This window comes from Xyrauchen texanus, chromosome 3 (genome assembly GCF_025860055.1).
Source record: "Xyrauchen texanus isolate HMW12.3.18 chromosome 3, RBS_HiC_50CHRs, whole genome shotgun sequence".
Taxonomy (NCBI): domain Eukaryota; kingdom Metazoa; phylum Chordata; class Actinopteri; order Cypriniformes; family Catostomidae; genus Xyrauchen; species Xyrauchen texanus.
The window spans coordinates 54,318,729-54,336,910 of record NC_068278.1 but is presented as its reverse complement, the minus strand read 5'-3'; the positions used below and the strand labels follow the sequence as shown (position 1 = coordinate 54,336,910).

The window sequence follows — 18,182 nt, the reverse complement described above, 5'->3', positions numbered from 1 at the left end:
TTCCAACTTCCCTGTTGTACAATTTCTATCCACTGTCTTAAATATTTGATTGGGTCTAAATGAGTTCTCATTTAACTTCTAGCCAGATCAAGCTTGGAATGTTGATTTCGGAGCTTTATTTGAGTGGTTTGCTTTTTTACTTTGTCTCATAGGTTGTTCAAAGCCTTGTTGATCAGAGGTGAAATGTCCACTAAGTTCCGCTAAAAGAGAGTTACATTTTCTCCTAAACAAAGGTTTTTTAGGATAATGCTCTATTGAGTTTTAAATCAACAAAACCTACCTATACCCTAAACCTAACCGATAAGTGTCATAAAAGGCAAATGTGGGATGAAAAACACATTTGCTGATGCAACCACATAATTGTTTCGAGCTTCTATGACACTTTCGACACACGTGAAAACTTGATTGTTCTTCAGGACTTGTACCCTAGTCCTTAGCATCACAATTGCAAGTTTAGTTCAAGTTTGGTGAACTCTGATTTGCGAATCTGTATCACAAGAGAACACGTCACACATAGAAGATCAAAACGCTACATGCTGATCTCTTGGCTCAAGATACAATACTAGGAATAAGTATTATTTATTTGAACCAGAAGCCCTCCCGCGTGACATCATGTCCTGGTCAGTTGCATTGTTAGAAAAAACTTTGCATGCTCAAAGCCTAGTTGGACCACCCCTTGAAAAGTAAGTGTTTCTGTTGTTCTGCTGTTTTTGTGTGAAAGAAAATAAAGGTAATTGTTGTCTAGCGCCTGTAGTGTTCATTTCACCTGGAAACTGCCATACAGCCAGCCACGGAAAAGTTAAGAGCCAAGCAACTACCCAGATCATCATATCAACCAGCAACTTCCTAGCAATGCCCTAGCAACAACCCAAAGCACTATTGCATCATGGTGGCAAGTCTTTCATGTGCGAGCACAACTAGCATTTTTTTCAGAATACATCAATTTTTCTGTCTTTGTTTGATTTCAATTTAAACGTTTGATTTGATTTGAGTTTATCTCTGCCTGATGTCTGGAGAGATAAAGCTGGAATGCCCTAGAAAACTTCATTACCATGCACCAGATCTGCATTGAGCATCTGCGTTGAGGTCACTTAGTTCACTCGCACCACTTACACTTCCACAGTGTATGAAAAATCCCCCGTAACACTGATGCTATTTGTTCTGTATTCATGTGTATGATGCTGTGCAGATAGAGTCAAACATTTCAGATTGATCTCGCAATGAAATCGGCAACAGTATGTTGACTTTTCTTAAGCTAAAATTGGTATGTGCCTAGCGAAATTACAAATATTGTCCATATTTGCCAAAACGGTAAGTGTTGTTGGGCATATGGGCACATGTGAGCTCCATTTTCTGGGTGAAATGTCCACGAAGGGGTGTGAATGTACAGAATTTTAAGAGTTAAAGGACAGGCAAGAAGTTGGTGGGAACTTGTTGAACAGTAAACAAAGTTTAATGGTAAAACTCTTCTCTCGAACTGGCACCTCCGGCTCATCCTTATCCCCCTCCTGGCTTATTAGCCCAGTTCAGGGCCGGCCATGTGTCCTCACGGCTGGACCTGCCCTCCTCCTCATCACAAAGATGTAATACAGTGAAGAGGAATGCATATTTAATCAAATGTGCTCCACAAACCAATCCCTAAAACCTAAATGTCAGTAGAGTACAACGTTTATTTCAGGGTGAAAAATACAACGTCTGAATAGCTTTTATCACTGATTATGCAAACGTGATTGGTTTACTTCCTGGTTTAAATGCAGGATCCAAACCCGGGTCTCCCACACTGCTGATGCAACGCACTTCCGGACGTGCCACAAGATAAGGTGAGCACACTGGCTGATCCTAGGGTACAGGATCTCTCGGAAACAACTTGCCAACTTCCCGTGTGATTCAGTACAACATTCACATTGTCTCTCACTGTAAAATCTACCAAACTTCAGTGCTCTCCAAGTAGGCAAATAGCATTATAAATATAATTTTCTGTGCAGGCCTGACTCCTATAGCAGATACATTGTCATTGTCATGATAAAACCTTCTTCGTTTAATCCTTTTCCATTTTACAGCTTGCTTTGTTTTTTTCTTCTTTTCTACTGTTTCAACTGCATGTATTTTACAGAGCGCACCCGTTTTCTCTCTTTTGTCCTTTCATTATTTTTCTCTGCTTGTCTACATCTCATGTCTTGACTGCGTGGATTTGTTCCTCCACTGTTTTACACAGATTATTGCATCAATCTCAAACCTCTGCTGATCAGGAACCCCATCAAACCACATCAATCTCAAACCCTTACCGCTCAAGAACAACCATAATAAACAATTGTGATTAACAATTGCGATAAGTCATGGCATCTGCTCAAGGTATCTCTATGTTTAATATAGCTTCTTCTGTCAGCAGTGAGGGATTTACATGTGATAAATGTAAGTAATTAGTTAGGCTGACGGAGAAGGTTAATGAGTTAGAGACATGCATCCGAATGCTAGTGGAGGTCAATGAGAAAGTGAAGCTAGTAGATACTGTTTCAGATGTGGGTAGAACAGCAAGCAACTCACACATTTCCGGATGTATAGACGCCTGCAGCAGGACATTTGGGTGACGTCTCAGTGGCATACTCGCTCAGCAAAGTGACACCACTCTCCAGTTCCTGTTAGGGTTTCCAATCAATTCTACTCACTCAGTGATGCACCCACTGATAATAATTTTGAAAGAGCCTTGGTCATAGGTGATTCCATTATAAGGAATGTGGAAATAGAGACTCCAGCCACCATTGTTAAATGCATTTCCGGGGCTCGATCGTCTGACATCAGATCAAATTTACAAGTGCTGGCTAAAGCAAAACGTAGATTTTCTAAAATTGTTATTCATGTTGGCACAAACGAAGTCCGGCTTCACCAGTCGGAGATCACTAAAGATAATGTTAGAGAGGTGTGTGAACTTGCAAATTATATGGCCCCCTCCCTGCTCATCATGGTGATGAGGTTTATAGTAGATTAGTGTCACGGAATTGTTGGATGTCTGATTGGTGAAATCTGGCTTAAAGCGAATGAATATATTAGTTTAAATGAATCTACTCCCCAAGTTTATTGTTATAAACATGAACCTTGTCTGAAGGGTCGAGGAGGAACTGCTGGTGTTTTTGGTGTTACTCAGAGTACAGGATATAAATGTAAGCCATTGTACTAAAATGCTTAATGTGAAACCATCAGATATAAATAAAAAATATCTGTTGCTCTTGCTTCAGTATATACTGTAGATCACCAGGGTCATTTCCTTGGTGAATTTGCAAATTTTCTTTCAGATCTTGTAGTTACTGTAGATGGAGATTTAATTGTTGATGACTTCAACATTCACGCTCATGCTCTCAAGACAGCAGCTTGGATAATGGGAAAAATACAAGTGGAAGAATACAAAATTAGAGGCATTTTGCGGTGTATGGAAGGAAAGTGTCTGTAGCATATTTTGGTAAACTCATAGAAAATAACCACAACAACCCTAGGGTTTTACTCAGTACTGTGGCTAAATTGATTAGAAGTAAAGCCTCGACTGAACTAGATAATCCGTCGCAGCACAATAGTATTGACTTAAAATAGAAATCATCAGAAATAAAATTGGAATTATGCAATCAACTGTCACTGCACCTCAGAAAATAGTGTCTCACAAATTTCCTCATGAGCAACTTCAATCCTTCGCAGTCATAGGTCATGAAGAGCTGAAACAAATGTATAAAAAAATCAAAAGCCAAATCATGTACAGTATGTTAGATCCAATATCAACCAAGCACTTAAAAGGAGTATTCCCTGTAATCTCAGAACCTCTTAATATCATCGAATTGTCGAAAATACAAGAAAATGTATAGTCATCCTATGTTAATTTCTACAAAGAAATGGTATATATGAACAATTTCAGTCAGGATTTAGGCCCCATCACAGTACAGAGACTGAGTTTCAAATGACTTGCTCTTATCATCTAATCGTGGTGGCATTTCTCTTCTACTGCTTTTAGATCTTGATGCTGCCTTCCACACAATAGTTCACAACATTCTCTTGAATAGGCGGGAGAATTTCAGTGCATCAGGAAAGTATTCACAGCGCTTCACTTGTTCCACATTTTGTTATGTTACAGCCTTATTCCAAAATGGAATAAATTCATTATTGTCCTCAAAATTCTACAAACAATACCCCATAATGACAACTTGAAAGTTTGTTTTAAATATTACCAAATTTATAAAAAAAAAAAAATGAAAAAAAAAAAATCACATGTACTTAAGTATTCACAGCCTTTTCTCAATACTTTGTTGAAGCACCTTTGGCACCAATTAAAGTCTTTTTGTGTATGATGCTAAATGCTTGGCGCACCTATTTTTGGGCAGATTCTCCCATTCTTCTTTGCAGGACCTCTCAAGCTCCATCAGGTTGAATGGGGAGCATCGGTGCACAGCCATTTTCAGATCTATCCAGAGATGTTCAATTGGGTTCAAGTCTGGGCTCTGGCTGGGCCACTCAAGGACATTCACAGAGTTGTCCCGTAGCCACTCCTTTGTTATTTTGGCTGTGTGCTTAGGGTCGTTGTCCTGTTGGAAGATGAACCTTCGCCCCAGTCTGAGGTCCAGAGCGCTCTGGAGCAGGTTTTCATCAAGGATTTCTCTGTACAATATTGCATTCATCTTTCCCTCGATCCTGACTAGTCTTACAGTACCTGCCGCTGAAAAACATCCCCACAGCATGATGCTGCCACCACCATGCTTCACTGTAGGGATAGTATTGGCCAGGTGATGAGCGGTGCCTGGTTTCCTCCAGACATGACGCTTGCCATTCAGACCAAAGAGTTCAATCTTTGTTTCATCAGACCAGAGAATTTTGTTTCTCATGGTCTGAGAGTCCTTCAGGTGCCTTTTGGCAAACTCCAGGCAGGGTGTCATGTACATTTTACTGAGGAGAGATGGTTGTTCTCCTGGAAGGTTCTCCTCTCTCCACAGAGAAACGCTGGAGCTCTGTCAGAGTGACCATTGGGTTCTTGGTTACCTCCCTGACTAAGGCCCTTCTCCCCCGATCGCTCAGTTTGGTCGGGCGGCCAGCTCTAGGAAGAGTCCTGGTGGTTCCAAACTTCTTCCATTTCTGGATGATGGAGACCACTGTGCTCATTGGGACCTTCAATGCTGCAGACATTTTTCTGTACCCTTCCCCAGATCTGTGCCTTGATACAATCCTGTTTCGAAGGTCTACAGACAATTCCTTGGACTTCATGGCTTGGTTTATGCTCTGACATGCACTGTTAACTGTGGGACCTTATATAGACAGGTGTGTGCCTTTCCAAATCATGTCCAATCAACTGAATTTACCACAGGTGGACTCCAATCAAGTTGTAGAAACATCTCAAGGACAATCAGTGGAAACAGGATGCACCTGAGCTCAATTTTGAGTGTTAGAGAGGTGTGTGAACTTGTCAGGAATCGTTGAATAAGTCTCCACTGTTATGCCGACAATACCCACCGAAATTTCACAATTCTCCAAATTAGCAGAGCATATCAATCAATTAAAAGATTGGATGGCCAGAAATGTCCTTCTACTCAATTCAGACAAAAGAGAGTTACTAATTATTCGACCAAAAACCTCTAAAAATAAGCTGCAAAATATAATTTGACTCTCGATGGATGTACTGTTATGTCGTCTTCTTCAGTAAAGAACATGGATGTTATATTTGATACCAATCTGTACTTTGAAAATCACATTTCCAATGTTATTAAAACAGCATTCTTCCACCTCAGAAATATTGCTAAGTTACGGCACATGCTCTCTGTTGCTGATGCCAAAAAAACCACAAGACTAGATTGCGAGATGCTAGACAGACATCACTTCAGTCTTTTACGATGAACTTCAGAGGATGAACTGATGCCAACTCCAACTGTAAAACATCAGTTCAACATCAGTTCATGCCACTACCTGAAACTTGGACCGATTGAACTTCAACGCACCTCATTGATCTCTTCCTGCATCACCTTTGTCTATTGATGGAATACATTTTTAAATGGAATACATAGACTATCAATTAATTGCCAACAAAAGCCTTCAACAGCCAACTAACAAGAACAATGCATGTATGTGAACTTCTGCAGTTAATCCAGGATGGACCTCAAAGACATTGGTCATTAATCTTACAGTTCATACAAAATCTTTGTTTAAACACTGGCCCTTAACACTTACTTAGTTTACTAATTTTATACCATGACTTGCATTGCACACAAATAGCTAATATTCATGCTGTTTAGCCACAGTTTGCCTGGTTTCTCCCAAGGTTATTTTTCTCCATTAACCAACATCTAATGGAGTTTTGTGTTCCTTATCCTGTTGCTTTGGCACGCAACTGTCTGCCCACACCTGCGTCAGCAGCGCACGTACACGGTTCAGTGCATGGCGTGATTGAATAGGGACCCTTAGTGTCCCTTCACTCGACACAACTTCAAAGTGAGTGACAGATGGAGAACATCTAGGTTACTGTTATCCCTGATGGAGGGAATGAGATGTTGTGTCCCCCCAGCAACGACGCTGAACCGAGCCTCTGTAACGGCCAAACCTTGTTCACGGCTCCTCAGTGCAAAACCTGAATGGACGATTCCCTCCCTTTATACCCGTATGTCCGGGGGAGGGACAAGCAAATTATGGCTGCCAAATTCTCATTGGCCTTTTCTCAAGCTCAGAGGTAACCGAGGCCTTCAAGAAAGTCCTCTAGTGTCGCTTCACTCGACACAACGTCTCGTTCACTCCATCAGGGAACGGAGGTTACAACAGTAACGGAATACGGGACCGGGTGTGTAGGATCATGACCCGGACCCGCCCTCCGCCCTGCCACACTGCCAAAGTGTGATTTTCTGTAAAGCTGCTTTAAAATGATGTGTGTTACAAAAAGCACTATACAAATAAAAATTACTTGAAATTGCTTGTTTTGAATTAGCAATGACATACCAGACGTTTAATATTTTATATAGACCATGTTTCCCACTTACAAGCTTTGCTCCTTTATTTTATTATAGGGTGTTCTGTGCCTCCTGTGGGTAAATCAACCATTCACTTTCAGCCCTTGTTTCTCTGTCTGGCCATCCGTCTGTCTCTCTCCTTCTATGTCTGTCTGTCTGTGATTCTTTTTCTATTCTTTACCCATTGATTTTTCTTTCCTCAGAGGAGAAAGCAGTCTAAGAGCGGCAATGTTTCCAAAAGCAGGCTAAATGGAAACAGAAATGTGTTGTTGCTCTACAATTATTCTGTTTATAAGATCTTTTTTCACTAAAGAGGCAAAACATAGATGGATATTGTTTTTTTCCAAATGCACTTTTTGTCCACGTTTGATAAAACTGGTCCGTGTTACTCAATATTATCAGTTAACAGAGAAAGAATCAATATAGTTTGGTTATTTTTTTTTTAATTTTAGAAATGTGCTTTTCTCAGATCCCAGCAATTCTTTAGCAGTTACATACTTCTATAAAATGATATTGATTTGGCTGTGCCTTATCTCCATTGGTCCCCTGGGATCCATATTATTAGTTTTATTGTACTGTACCCATTAATTCCACATTACAACCCCAGAGGAGAATTTTATTTCTTAAAGGTTGCTTGTTCAAAGCATTCAGGACACATAATGGAGCTCTGCTTTGTGTTTAATTTTAAAGTACCAACTTTGTCTAAGAGGTTTCTACTAAAGTTCCAAAGTAGAAATACAAAAAGAAACAAATGAGACAATTGTTGATGTATTGCAAGGGCATAGAGCTATAAAAATAATGTGCATAGTGTCACTCAGAAAATTGGTCTTGAAAGAGTTCGATTTTGAATTTGATGAGATATGAGTTCATATAGAAATCTTTTGATTGCAGATTTATCTGACACTGCTCATATTTTCTCTGTTTCACTGGGAACAAAAATAAAACGTACATGTTTGTCTCCTTAAGGGTACAAATATGTTCCCAAAGCATTGGTACCACCACTACACATGGTTATAAAAACTCACCAGAAGCCCTGGCAAACACCAAAACAATCTGATCAGTTTTATACATTTCCAATTATACCAATTATTTAGTGATGCTTCAAACCAGAAGAAGAAATCTATATTGTATAGAACTTCTGTCAGACCATGAATCCAAATTCTCCTGGCTCTCACAGTCGAATTGTGCTGACTTCTGAAAGATGATGCAAAAAAGATAGCTGCTAATGGATCTTTAGTGTTAAAGGTTGACAAATTCATGGGTGCCGGAGTGATCACGATGTGAAAAAGTAAGAAAAAGAGACAAAACAGAGAGTAAAGGTGGGCAGAGAGGACCAAACATAGACACTAATAGAAAATAGTGAGGCGAGAGAGTGACTTATAGTCCAGACAATGGCTCCAGTCATGCACCTAATTTAAGGTCGTTCTGTACTCTGTCTGATTAACTATTTACCAGACCATCCGTCATGAACTCTATTCAGCTACTCACAGAGACTTATCCTATACAGATTAAATGATAAATGTTTCATTACTATGGGCATGTTGGGCTAAAAATGGTTGCTAGCTGTAGTGTTCATATTCAGGTACTAAATTGAGAAAAAAAGAGGTTGCATAACCATGAATTAATTGCCAAAGAACAGAACCCAGCTACCGCAGCTTGAAAGAGGAGAACAAGGGCACTTCTTAGTTTAATGCTTATCATGTTTGCATTGAAAAGGAGAAAGTGGAGGTTGTCTGGAGCTAATCCTCAGAGGGACACTTTACTGCTTGTCCACTTCTAGTCAATTACGTTGTGAGTTCCAAAGCACTGTGTTTGGTGCAATTAGATACTGTTACCAGGCAGTAACTTAAATGCATTTGCATACAAACATTTGTGTGGAATTTAATGCAGGCAAGTTTATGATCAGATGTTCAGCCTGTAAGGAGCTCATGGGCACTAATCGGACCCTGATTAACAGTAGCATTTGAACATCAATCAAGAGAATGTTAATTCCACTCTCTGTTGTCTAATATGGAATCATAACCCATAATTTTGGAACTTTAAAGGAATTTCCGGACCGAGGTTCAATTTAAGCTCAATCAACATAATTTGTAGCATAATGCTGACAAAACATTATTTACTAAGTAAAGTATTATGAATTTTTATAAGACTTTTTAGACTAATTTATATATATATATATATATATATATATATATATATATATATATATATATATATATATATATATATATATAAATAACTCTTTGGCTGAACTTAATATAATCGTGGACAGTAGTTCCACGTGTTTGAAATTATATGTTTTTTCATTTATAATTTCTATGTAATCTTAACTCAAATACTTAATTTGGATTGAACCTAATTCAATTGGGTAAACCCAATAAAACTAAACATTTCAAAGTAACTCAAATGAATCGGTTTTATTTCTTTATGTACTAGCTATTGACAGAATGTAGCATGCTAAATACAAGGGCTGTCAATCGATTACAATTTTTAATCAAGTTAATTAAATGGTATGCCATAAACATTTTCTTTTTACTCTGATGTATGGAAGTTATTTTATGTTTGTGAATGAAAATGGTTACAATTTCCTTGGCAGTATGAGTGCAATGTGTGATGTCAAACCTTGGAGGCTTCTCTTACCCTAAAATCCTTTTTTTTTTCTCCAGTTTTATACACAATTGTACACCGGGAAAATGCCCAGTATGCCAGATTACCAGTACAGCCCTGCTAACAAGTATCCCTCTTTATCTTAATCTTGCACAAAAACACACAAAATAACACTTAATTTAAACATTTACTTTCCCTGTCGAGTCCCATGCAAAGAATGCTGGAAATTAGGAATCCCCTGCCCATTTTCAGTTAACCAAACAAAAAATATTCATGTTGTTCCAAACACAAATGTATTAAAGTAAACATTTTCAACGAAACTCAGTTAATTTAAGTTCACTTGGATACAAGTGAGGATTCGCTAAACCTAACAATAGTGAAAGTTAATATTATTGAACATATTGGACATTGGACTTACAATGGAAGTGGCCAGTCCAAAAACATTAAAATACACGCTATTTCAAATGTATAACCACAAGATTTAATTTTAAGAATTTTAGTGTTATAAATTCACTTATCTCTGTAGATTTATATCCAATATAACAACCATGTTGTCATGATGACATAACGCTTTGCAAAGATTCACTTTTTCAATTTAAGTATTGAAATCAATGCATGTTTTGTTCAATGCTTGATCTCAAAGCATTTTAGATGTCAAAAGCTGCCACATGTACTGTAAGCACTGTAGCAACCAGTAACACCATTTCATACCTCCTCGAAGCATGACTGCTAGGCTTATTTTGCTAAGCAGATTTTATAATGTTCTCATACACAAGACAAACAACCCATGTAGCCTACTGAGTGCAAACTCACTAAAGTACATCTTTAAACGGTCACTCAGTTAATGCAGTGTGGTTACTCAGTTGAACACACAGCTTGTCTGATGCATGTGAGATTATTGCTTTGGATTCAGTTCATTCAGAGAGAGGATTTGATAAGGTTTACTTGAGTTTGCCTGTTCATACATCATGTCCTTATCTCTCAACATGTCTACTGTCTGCCTTAATTTTCCCACTAGATGCAACAGCAAGTATTTATTATGTTTTAAAGCAGAATTGAATACACCAATGGTGCTTAAAACAGTATCAGCTGCAATGTGTTTCCTCCATCCTAGAATCATATAATTACATAATGTGTCAAGGACAAACCCACAGGAAAATTGTATTGCTCAAAGGTTTCACTATAATCCATACTGAGTATGGATTATAGATTAAATATGGAATTTGTTTTAGATGTTTCTCTTAAAATTCATAAGGTGGCATAAAAATATAAACAAATTGGACAATTGTCAGCATATACTCTAGTATGGGTATTAATCATTCAAATGAATGTTAACGACACAGGTAAGATAAATGTTTCAAAATAATATTTCAATCTTTACTGCGTGATAGAACTATATTTTTTATTTATACATTTAGTTGTTGTTGTTTTGGATTAATATATACAATCCATTTGTTCCTTATTATCAAATCAGGGATTCTCAAATTGTTTTACGTCAGGATCAACATTTTACATAGGACATTAAGTAGCAATTCAACAAAATACAAAGAATTATTAACAAACAACAAAATAACAAAATAAAAACAAGTAACATATTTAATATATAAAATTTATATATTTATAACATTTCATAATATATTAACATTTAGTAATATTACCATGAACTGGATAGGCTCAACACAAAATTGCATTGACATAGACTGAATAGTACATTTTTGTATTTTCTTTTACCTTGCGTCGTTTTTTTATTTTTTTTTATGTCAGGCAACCTGTCCAATTTGGCATCTTCCTAATTTGGCTAAGTGACATGAATTTGCATCAAAATTCCACAGAGATGGATGCACTGCTTTTAACGTTTAACACAATTTTTCTCCTCTATTTTAAAAAGATGATAAGCCTTTTAAATTAGCTATCCTATCACAAAAAAAAAAAAAAATGGCTGAAATTGATTCAATCATGAACAGTGGTTCCACATATTTGAAATTAGTTTTCTTAAGTTAAAATGAACATGTAATTAGTGGTGGCGTAGTGGCCTAAAGCACATAACTCTTAATCAGAAGGTTGCTGGTTCGATTCCCACTGCCACCACCATTGTGTCCTTGAGCAAGGCACTTAACACTTAACTAACTTATTACAGGGACATAATTGTCCCTGTAATAAGTGCACTGTAAGTCGCTTTGGATATAAGCGTCTGCCAAATGCATACATTTAAATGTAAATGTAATTTCATCATGAATACTTCAAGTAGAGGAAACCTAAATTAATCAAGTAAACCCAACAAAATGTAACATGTCAGTATAACTGAAACTCATTTAATTATATGCTAGCTAGTGAAAGGGAATGGTAGCATGCTAAATACATGCCGGTGGAAATCACTACTGAATGTAAGCTCAGCGTAGTTCTTGCAGGAAGACCAGCAGCTGTACATCATCGCACCATTAGTTAGGTAATTCCCAGCCAAACAAAAGTAAGCAGTTGCTTTAAAAGTCTGCTCACAATCTATCACAATGCTGTTTCAGTGTGCTAACACGGCAACCTCCACCACCCCACCACCACCAGTTGAGTCCCGTCCTGCACGGGGGTAGGCTCCTCGCCCCTGCCTCCTATCTCCTACCGGATATAACGGTTCTGAATACAACTTCTTCGGACCGCCAGATGGGGCCTACGCCAAAGAGAGACTTTCTGTTTTATACTCATCAAATAAATGTCATCCTAAATTTCACTCAAGTCTGCAAGTCTTCCTGATAGAAGACCAATTATATATATATATATATATATATATATATATATATATATATATATATATATATATATATATATATTAATTAATTTAAAAAAACAATTATAATAAGAGCATAGGAGGATTGAGTAAAACTGAAGATGTTGAAAGTTCATTCTTTTGAGTGTAACAATGCATGATTATATGGTTCGGTTTTTTTTTCTTTCTTTTTTCTGCTGACTTTGACAAGACCTGTGACCAACCAGTTGAGAACCACTGATCTAAATCCTCATCAATGAGTCATTAATTGCTTCCTTGCTTCAGGGTGGGGTTTCCTTTCTCTCCAAGCCTTATTTTGAATGGTGGACAGTGCAGCCATCTCACCATTTGACACTGTTGAGCAAACCAGGATTATACTTACAACAGTGATAATTAGAACTGATCTCTGTGATAATGGCTTGCTTTGTATTGTTGTCAACACAAGAGCTCAAGAGGCCGATTTGTTTCTTGTTTACATAGTTAATTTAATGATTTAATCGTGCAAGACTCTTGTTTTGATGATACCTGTTTTTTTTAATACTTTGATACAACATACTTTTTTTTTTTTTTTTTTATTCTATATTTAGACATTTAAATGCAATATTTAGCAGCCAGTTGGATGTTATCTGTCGATCTAAAGACTATCTGGTAGAAATAGGAAAATATCTGTGACCTTGATAGTTTTCTCACTCCAAAATACACAAGAGAAGCTTCCTGCTGCTTTCTTGGCAGGAGCCATTTTGTGTTGCCTTGTAAACTGCTTTGAAATCAACTGTTTCCTGGTAATTTCTCAAAAACGTCTGCAACAATTGATCTTAAAGGTGATGTGTGCAATGTGTTGATGTTAAAATTAATTCGCAGTGACATTAGAAGTAAGCCCTCCGTATAGATCAGTTTCCACAAAAAGTGTAAATACCGCCGACTAGCACCCCTGGAGTCGCAAGTACGAATCCAGGATGTGCCGAGTGACTCCAGCCATGTCTCCTAACCAACCAAATTGGCCCGGTTGCTTGGGATGGTAGAGTCACATGGGGTAACCTCCTCGTGGTCGCTATAATATGTTTCTCGCTCTCAGTGGGGCACGTGGTGAGTTGTGCATAGATGCGTCCTCCGCCATCCGGATTGAGGCGAGTCAATACGCCTCCATGAGGCCTTGGAGCACATTGGTAATTAAATATATACTGAAAGGACAACATTCATCAAACAGATTTTTGCAAGTAATTTTCTTTAGTTTGAAAGCTCTTATAAATGTAACATTTTAATTTATTTTAATTAATATATCACATATAATAACAGATATGTTAGAAAATACATTGAAAAACTTGTGAAATGCCAATCAGACATCTAATATTGCCTCCAATAGTGCGCCCATTATTGAATGCATTAAAAATAAACTGAAACAAAGTCCCTCCATAATATTAGAAATGCAGTAACTGGACCACAACTAGCATGATTCACTCTATATGAACCCATGTGAGTTCATTTCAGCTGATACTCTCTTTTGCACCTGCATGAAACAGATGAAGTCCTGTAACAGAGAGTTCTCTCAGCAGAATGAGCCCTCCCTCTCTAACAGAGCCCTCTCTGTGAGTCAGTACTCTCTGCCATGTATTCTGATTATCCTCATCATTTGGTTGGTAATATGAGACAGGAGTGGCAATGACTTGTTTGCTGTCTGTGTAAATAACGGATGATTCTGAAGAGGATCTTGTTGAGAGTGACATGATGGAGGGTTACACGAAGAAGCCTTCAACAAGAAGCTCGCCATAAGATATTAGCGTCAGCCATTTCTCCCATGTTGTTCTGTGCTGGAAAGCTGCAGTGAAGTTTACAGGATGTTTCCAGCATTTTAAACATGTTTTTTGAACCGACTGGCAATAATATCAAATTCAAGTTGAAATTATGATGAAACATCACTGATTTATTTATGCATTTCATTTCATTTTCTTTAGAGGACACAAGTGTGAACACACTTTCTAGAACAGTATTTAAGGTTGGCAGAAAAGCATGTGCAAATCATGGTTTCATTTTGGTTTAAAGGAATCACAGGTGTTTTTATGTTTACATATCACAGTTCATATTGCAATTTTTGCAGAATAATCACAATTAGATTTTTTGGTCCAAATCGTTCAGCCCTAGTGCTAACCATACCTACTAACTACAATGTCATCTAAAACTAGATTTGCATTTCCTGGAGTAAATACCAGTGAATAATAATGTTGAAAATGTTAGGAAAATTATAGTTGGATAGTATGTCAAAACAACCAGAGGTCCCCGGCTCAAACAATTTTTACTGGTGAAAGAAATATATATATGATGACAAAATCCAAAATATTAAAATCCATGAATCAATATTTACTGAGTAATCCATTATTTTGTTCAGAGAGGTCAAAATGACAATTGATCGTCTATGATTTTGGAGCAAAACTATGGGTACAAAAATTAACCTTAGAAAGATGGCAGTGTAATTATTTTTAAACAGAGAAATGTACATATATTTCTAAGATCAGCTGACTTCAGTGCCCCTTGTTGCATTATATGGTTTTGGTGTCCAAAACAAAATATATCATAATGTCCTTTCAGAACAAACTTTCCTTTTTGTACCTTAATTTTTAAGGCCTTATATGATTAATTGCCAGAGATATGGGGCTCTCAATGTGGCTCCATGCTAAAATGTTAAATTACATAAATATATTACATTTTACACTTTATAAATAGTCGAAAACCAAATGTGGGTTGTTCAACAAAACAGATGTATGAAGTACAAATAATATTGAAACTAGAAGTGTACCTTTATTTATTCACACAAGAACCATAATGTAAAAATCTCGATTTTTGAGGGTCCATTTAACACAATACCTATATCTTTTTTAGATTACAGAAATGTACATCTGCAAACCTCTGGAATGCATTATTCCCAAAGGTGGCCAAACAGTACTGCAATTGTACTGATTTTATTATTATAATTTTGCTCTAAAAGTGTCAAGGTGTCTTAGACTGACAACTGTAGAGATCCAAAACTTGTTAGGATGGTCCCAATATAGTATTTTGCAACCTTTTCATACGTGATGAAATTATACAGATTATTATATAGTCAGCCATTACATGAAAGGGGCAAAAATGAGACAGACAAAGAGACCAAGATAAATCTTTTCCAGTAGGCTGTCACCAGTCAACAATTTCCTTACAGTTTTAATTACAAGATCCAAATTACAACATTTATCAGCCAAATATCAATACATCCTAAAACACCTACTAATGGCTCTCTTTACCAAAGTAAAACCATTTATGATATTAATCTACCCTTGTTTCTCACCCTTAAAACTCTCAATTTCTGTATGATGGAATATTTAATGTATTTTCAGCTCAATCAGCTTAGCTTTGTGAGGTGGGAGGGGCTAAAGATATCCAGTGGGTCTTAACACAGTGAGAAGTATCCATCCATCTGGCATGCTAAACAACATTGCAACTCTGCATCCATTAACCTGAGATAGCAAAGCACGAGGAAATGCACAGGATGGCCATGTGTGAGACATTGCATAGCCTTATTTACTTGCAATAATTTAGTACCCTTTTCATTGTTACAAAAAATCTAAAATGCATTGTGTTTGTTGGTCGAGAGTTGTGCACTGAGCTGCTTCCAGCCTTAGAGAAAGCCTTACGGATTCAGTCAATGCTTTATACCACCTCTCAAAGACTTTTGTGTGCCGTGTTCTTGTGATGTGATCTTTAGTTAGATCGGTTAACTAACGAAAAGGTGCAAGCAACAGAACCATTCTCGAGTCTGTTACTCAAGTCTTCACTGTTAATTCCTAATTAGACAAGGGATAATGCAGAAATGATGTTGTTAATATACTTCTACGGTGCCCTAATAAAGCTTTGCTGTCCTCTTTGGGTTGAAAACAGCAAAGCAGGAAGCTGCACTCAGCTTTCAGTGTCTGCGTCTCAATCATTTCAGCACCATGGACAGCGCCTTTTCTTGAATGACCGCCTTAAATACAATGAAGACAACATTTTAGACTTTGGTTTCCACTCTATCTGATTAAACTTAATAGAACAAAGTCAGCCAGTAAGTGTGTGTGCTGACATCCGATTGCTGTGAATTATGGAATAGGGGAAAAGGGGAACTTCTAATGGCTCTCGTTTCCTGTCGGAAACTACTAACCAATCAACACCATGCACAACCCACCCTGGATCAACCATTGCAGTTGCCCTTTATGTCTTCATCATTAAGGCTGAAGAGAGCCCAAGGTCGCGCATCCCTTCAAAAGCGCGCACTGATAAGTTGGGAAACATACAGTAGTAGCCTAAAATCGGACAGGATAGAGCAGAATTCCCGTAGACTTCCTCTCGCGTCGTGCCAAGCCAAAGCAAACACTGATGAGTTCTCACCCAAACACCAAAACAGCCTGATCCAATTGACTGTTTTCAGTGGGACGTTGAGTCACTCATTTACACCGCTGGCGACGCGACAAACTAGAACGCATGAAAAACAACGAAGCATCGCACTTGCGGTGTATAGACAACTTGGTTGATAATAACGGCAGCTTTTGAGTTTTACTGCGTCACATTGTGTAACTCGCAGTGTAAATGCGCTGTAGGGGCCGTTCAGAACGCATGCGTTTGTGCGCTAAAAAAAAAACTAGACGAAGCGCAATGATTAGAACAGAACGCGAGTGTCCTGACACCCTGTATACACCGGGCGCGTCCGGACGCGCCGCAACCGACGCTTCCAGTTCATCACTAATTACAATGGGGTTCTATTGCATTTTACGTGACGCGCCGCCCGCATTCAGTGTAGACAGAGACGCACGTTTTTAACAGTTTTTTTTTACTTGAAACGGCGTCAAAACGCGGCGCTCCTTCACGAGACGCGGCACAACGGTCAATGACGACCGTCTAGCCAATGTATTCATCAATTAAACTACTTAAGTCGTTCAATTTAAAATGAAAACATAAATTAATAAAGTAAATGTAACTTTTTACATTATTCTTGAGACTTACCTTCAACAATGAAAGTCTTCATGTTTTACGAATAAATCCAGCAATAAGTAATTCCAGAAAGAGTTTGGATTCTCGTTAGATTGAAGAAGACTGTGTTTTCCTCTTCGATGTAAATAAATAAACAATTTTTGCAAACCTCACGGAAGGTGAACCATCATTCCGGTCGGTCGAACTTTACCCGACGGTCGCTGAATAAGAGGCGAGGGACGGAGAACAAAGTCTCCCGTTGATTCCTCCCTTAGTCATTTGAGTACAAAAATCGCAGTAACATTCAAACTCAATGATCAGCTTTAGTTTGCCGAGACAGACACCAGAGCAGCGCGTGAACCACAAACAAGCCCGAAGGTTTGCCGAGAACTGGACAAAGTCAGGGAAAACTATATTGTCGGGATGAATCCAAATAGGCTAAATGACACATCCAGCCATTCCCGGTTGAAGGAGAAAGTATTCCACCGATAAGTGTGTCCGTGCAGCCGCGCGGGATAAACGGAAAGAGGCAGTGATGACGCGCGCGTGCAGTCGGATGGATGGAGAGAGAGAGAGAGAGAGAGAGAGAGAGAGAGAGAGAGAGAGAGAGAGAGAGAGAGAGAGAGAGAGAGAGAGAGAGAGAGAGAGGAGGGCGGGTATGCTGGGTTGGCAAAGAGAGAGAAATAGATTGTGTTGTTTGTTTTTATCTAATCACTATAAACGTTGTTTTTATTTGTGTAGCCTATTTTGTATAACTTATTTATTGTTTTCGTTATTGTGGGTATTGTTATTATAATTTCATAAAAGGCATTCTTTAAATTAACTGTGAGATCACAATGCTTAGGCAATACTGGACTGCAAACGCTTAAGTTAATTAAAACGAG

At 38.0% G+C, this 18,182-nt stretch overlaps 1 protein-coding gene across 1 annotated transcript in view; it reads right to left on the bottom strand.

Annotated features, from left to right (window-relative positions):
- rtn4r (reticulon 4 receptor) overlaps positions 1-17,807 on the bottom strand; it is a 106,511-nt gene extending 88,704 nt beyond the window's left edge. Inside the window, exon 1 of the mRNA XM_052104993.1 lies at positions 17,332-17,807. Coding sequence (XP_051960953.1) covers positions 17,332-17,353 — 22 coding nt within the window. The 5' untranslated portion in view covers positions 17,354-17,807. The remainder of the gene's footprint in view (positions 1-17,331) is intronic.
- Positions 17,808-18,182: the final 375 nt, after the last annotated feature.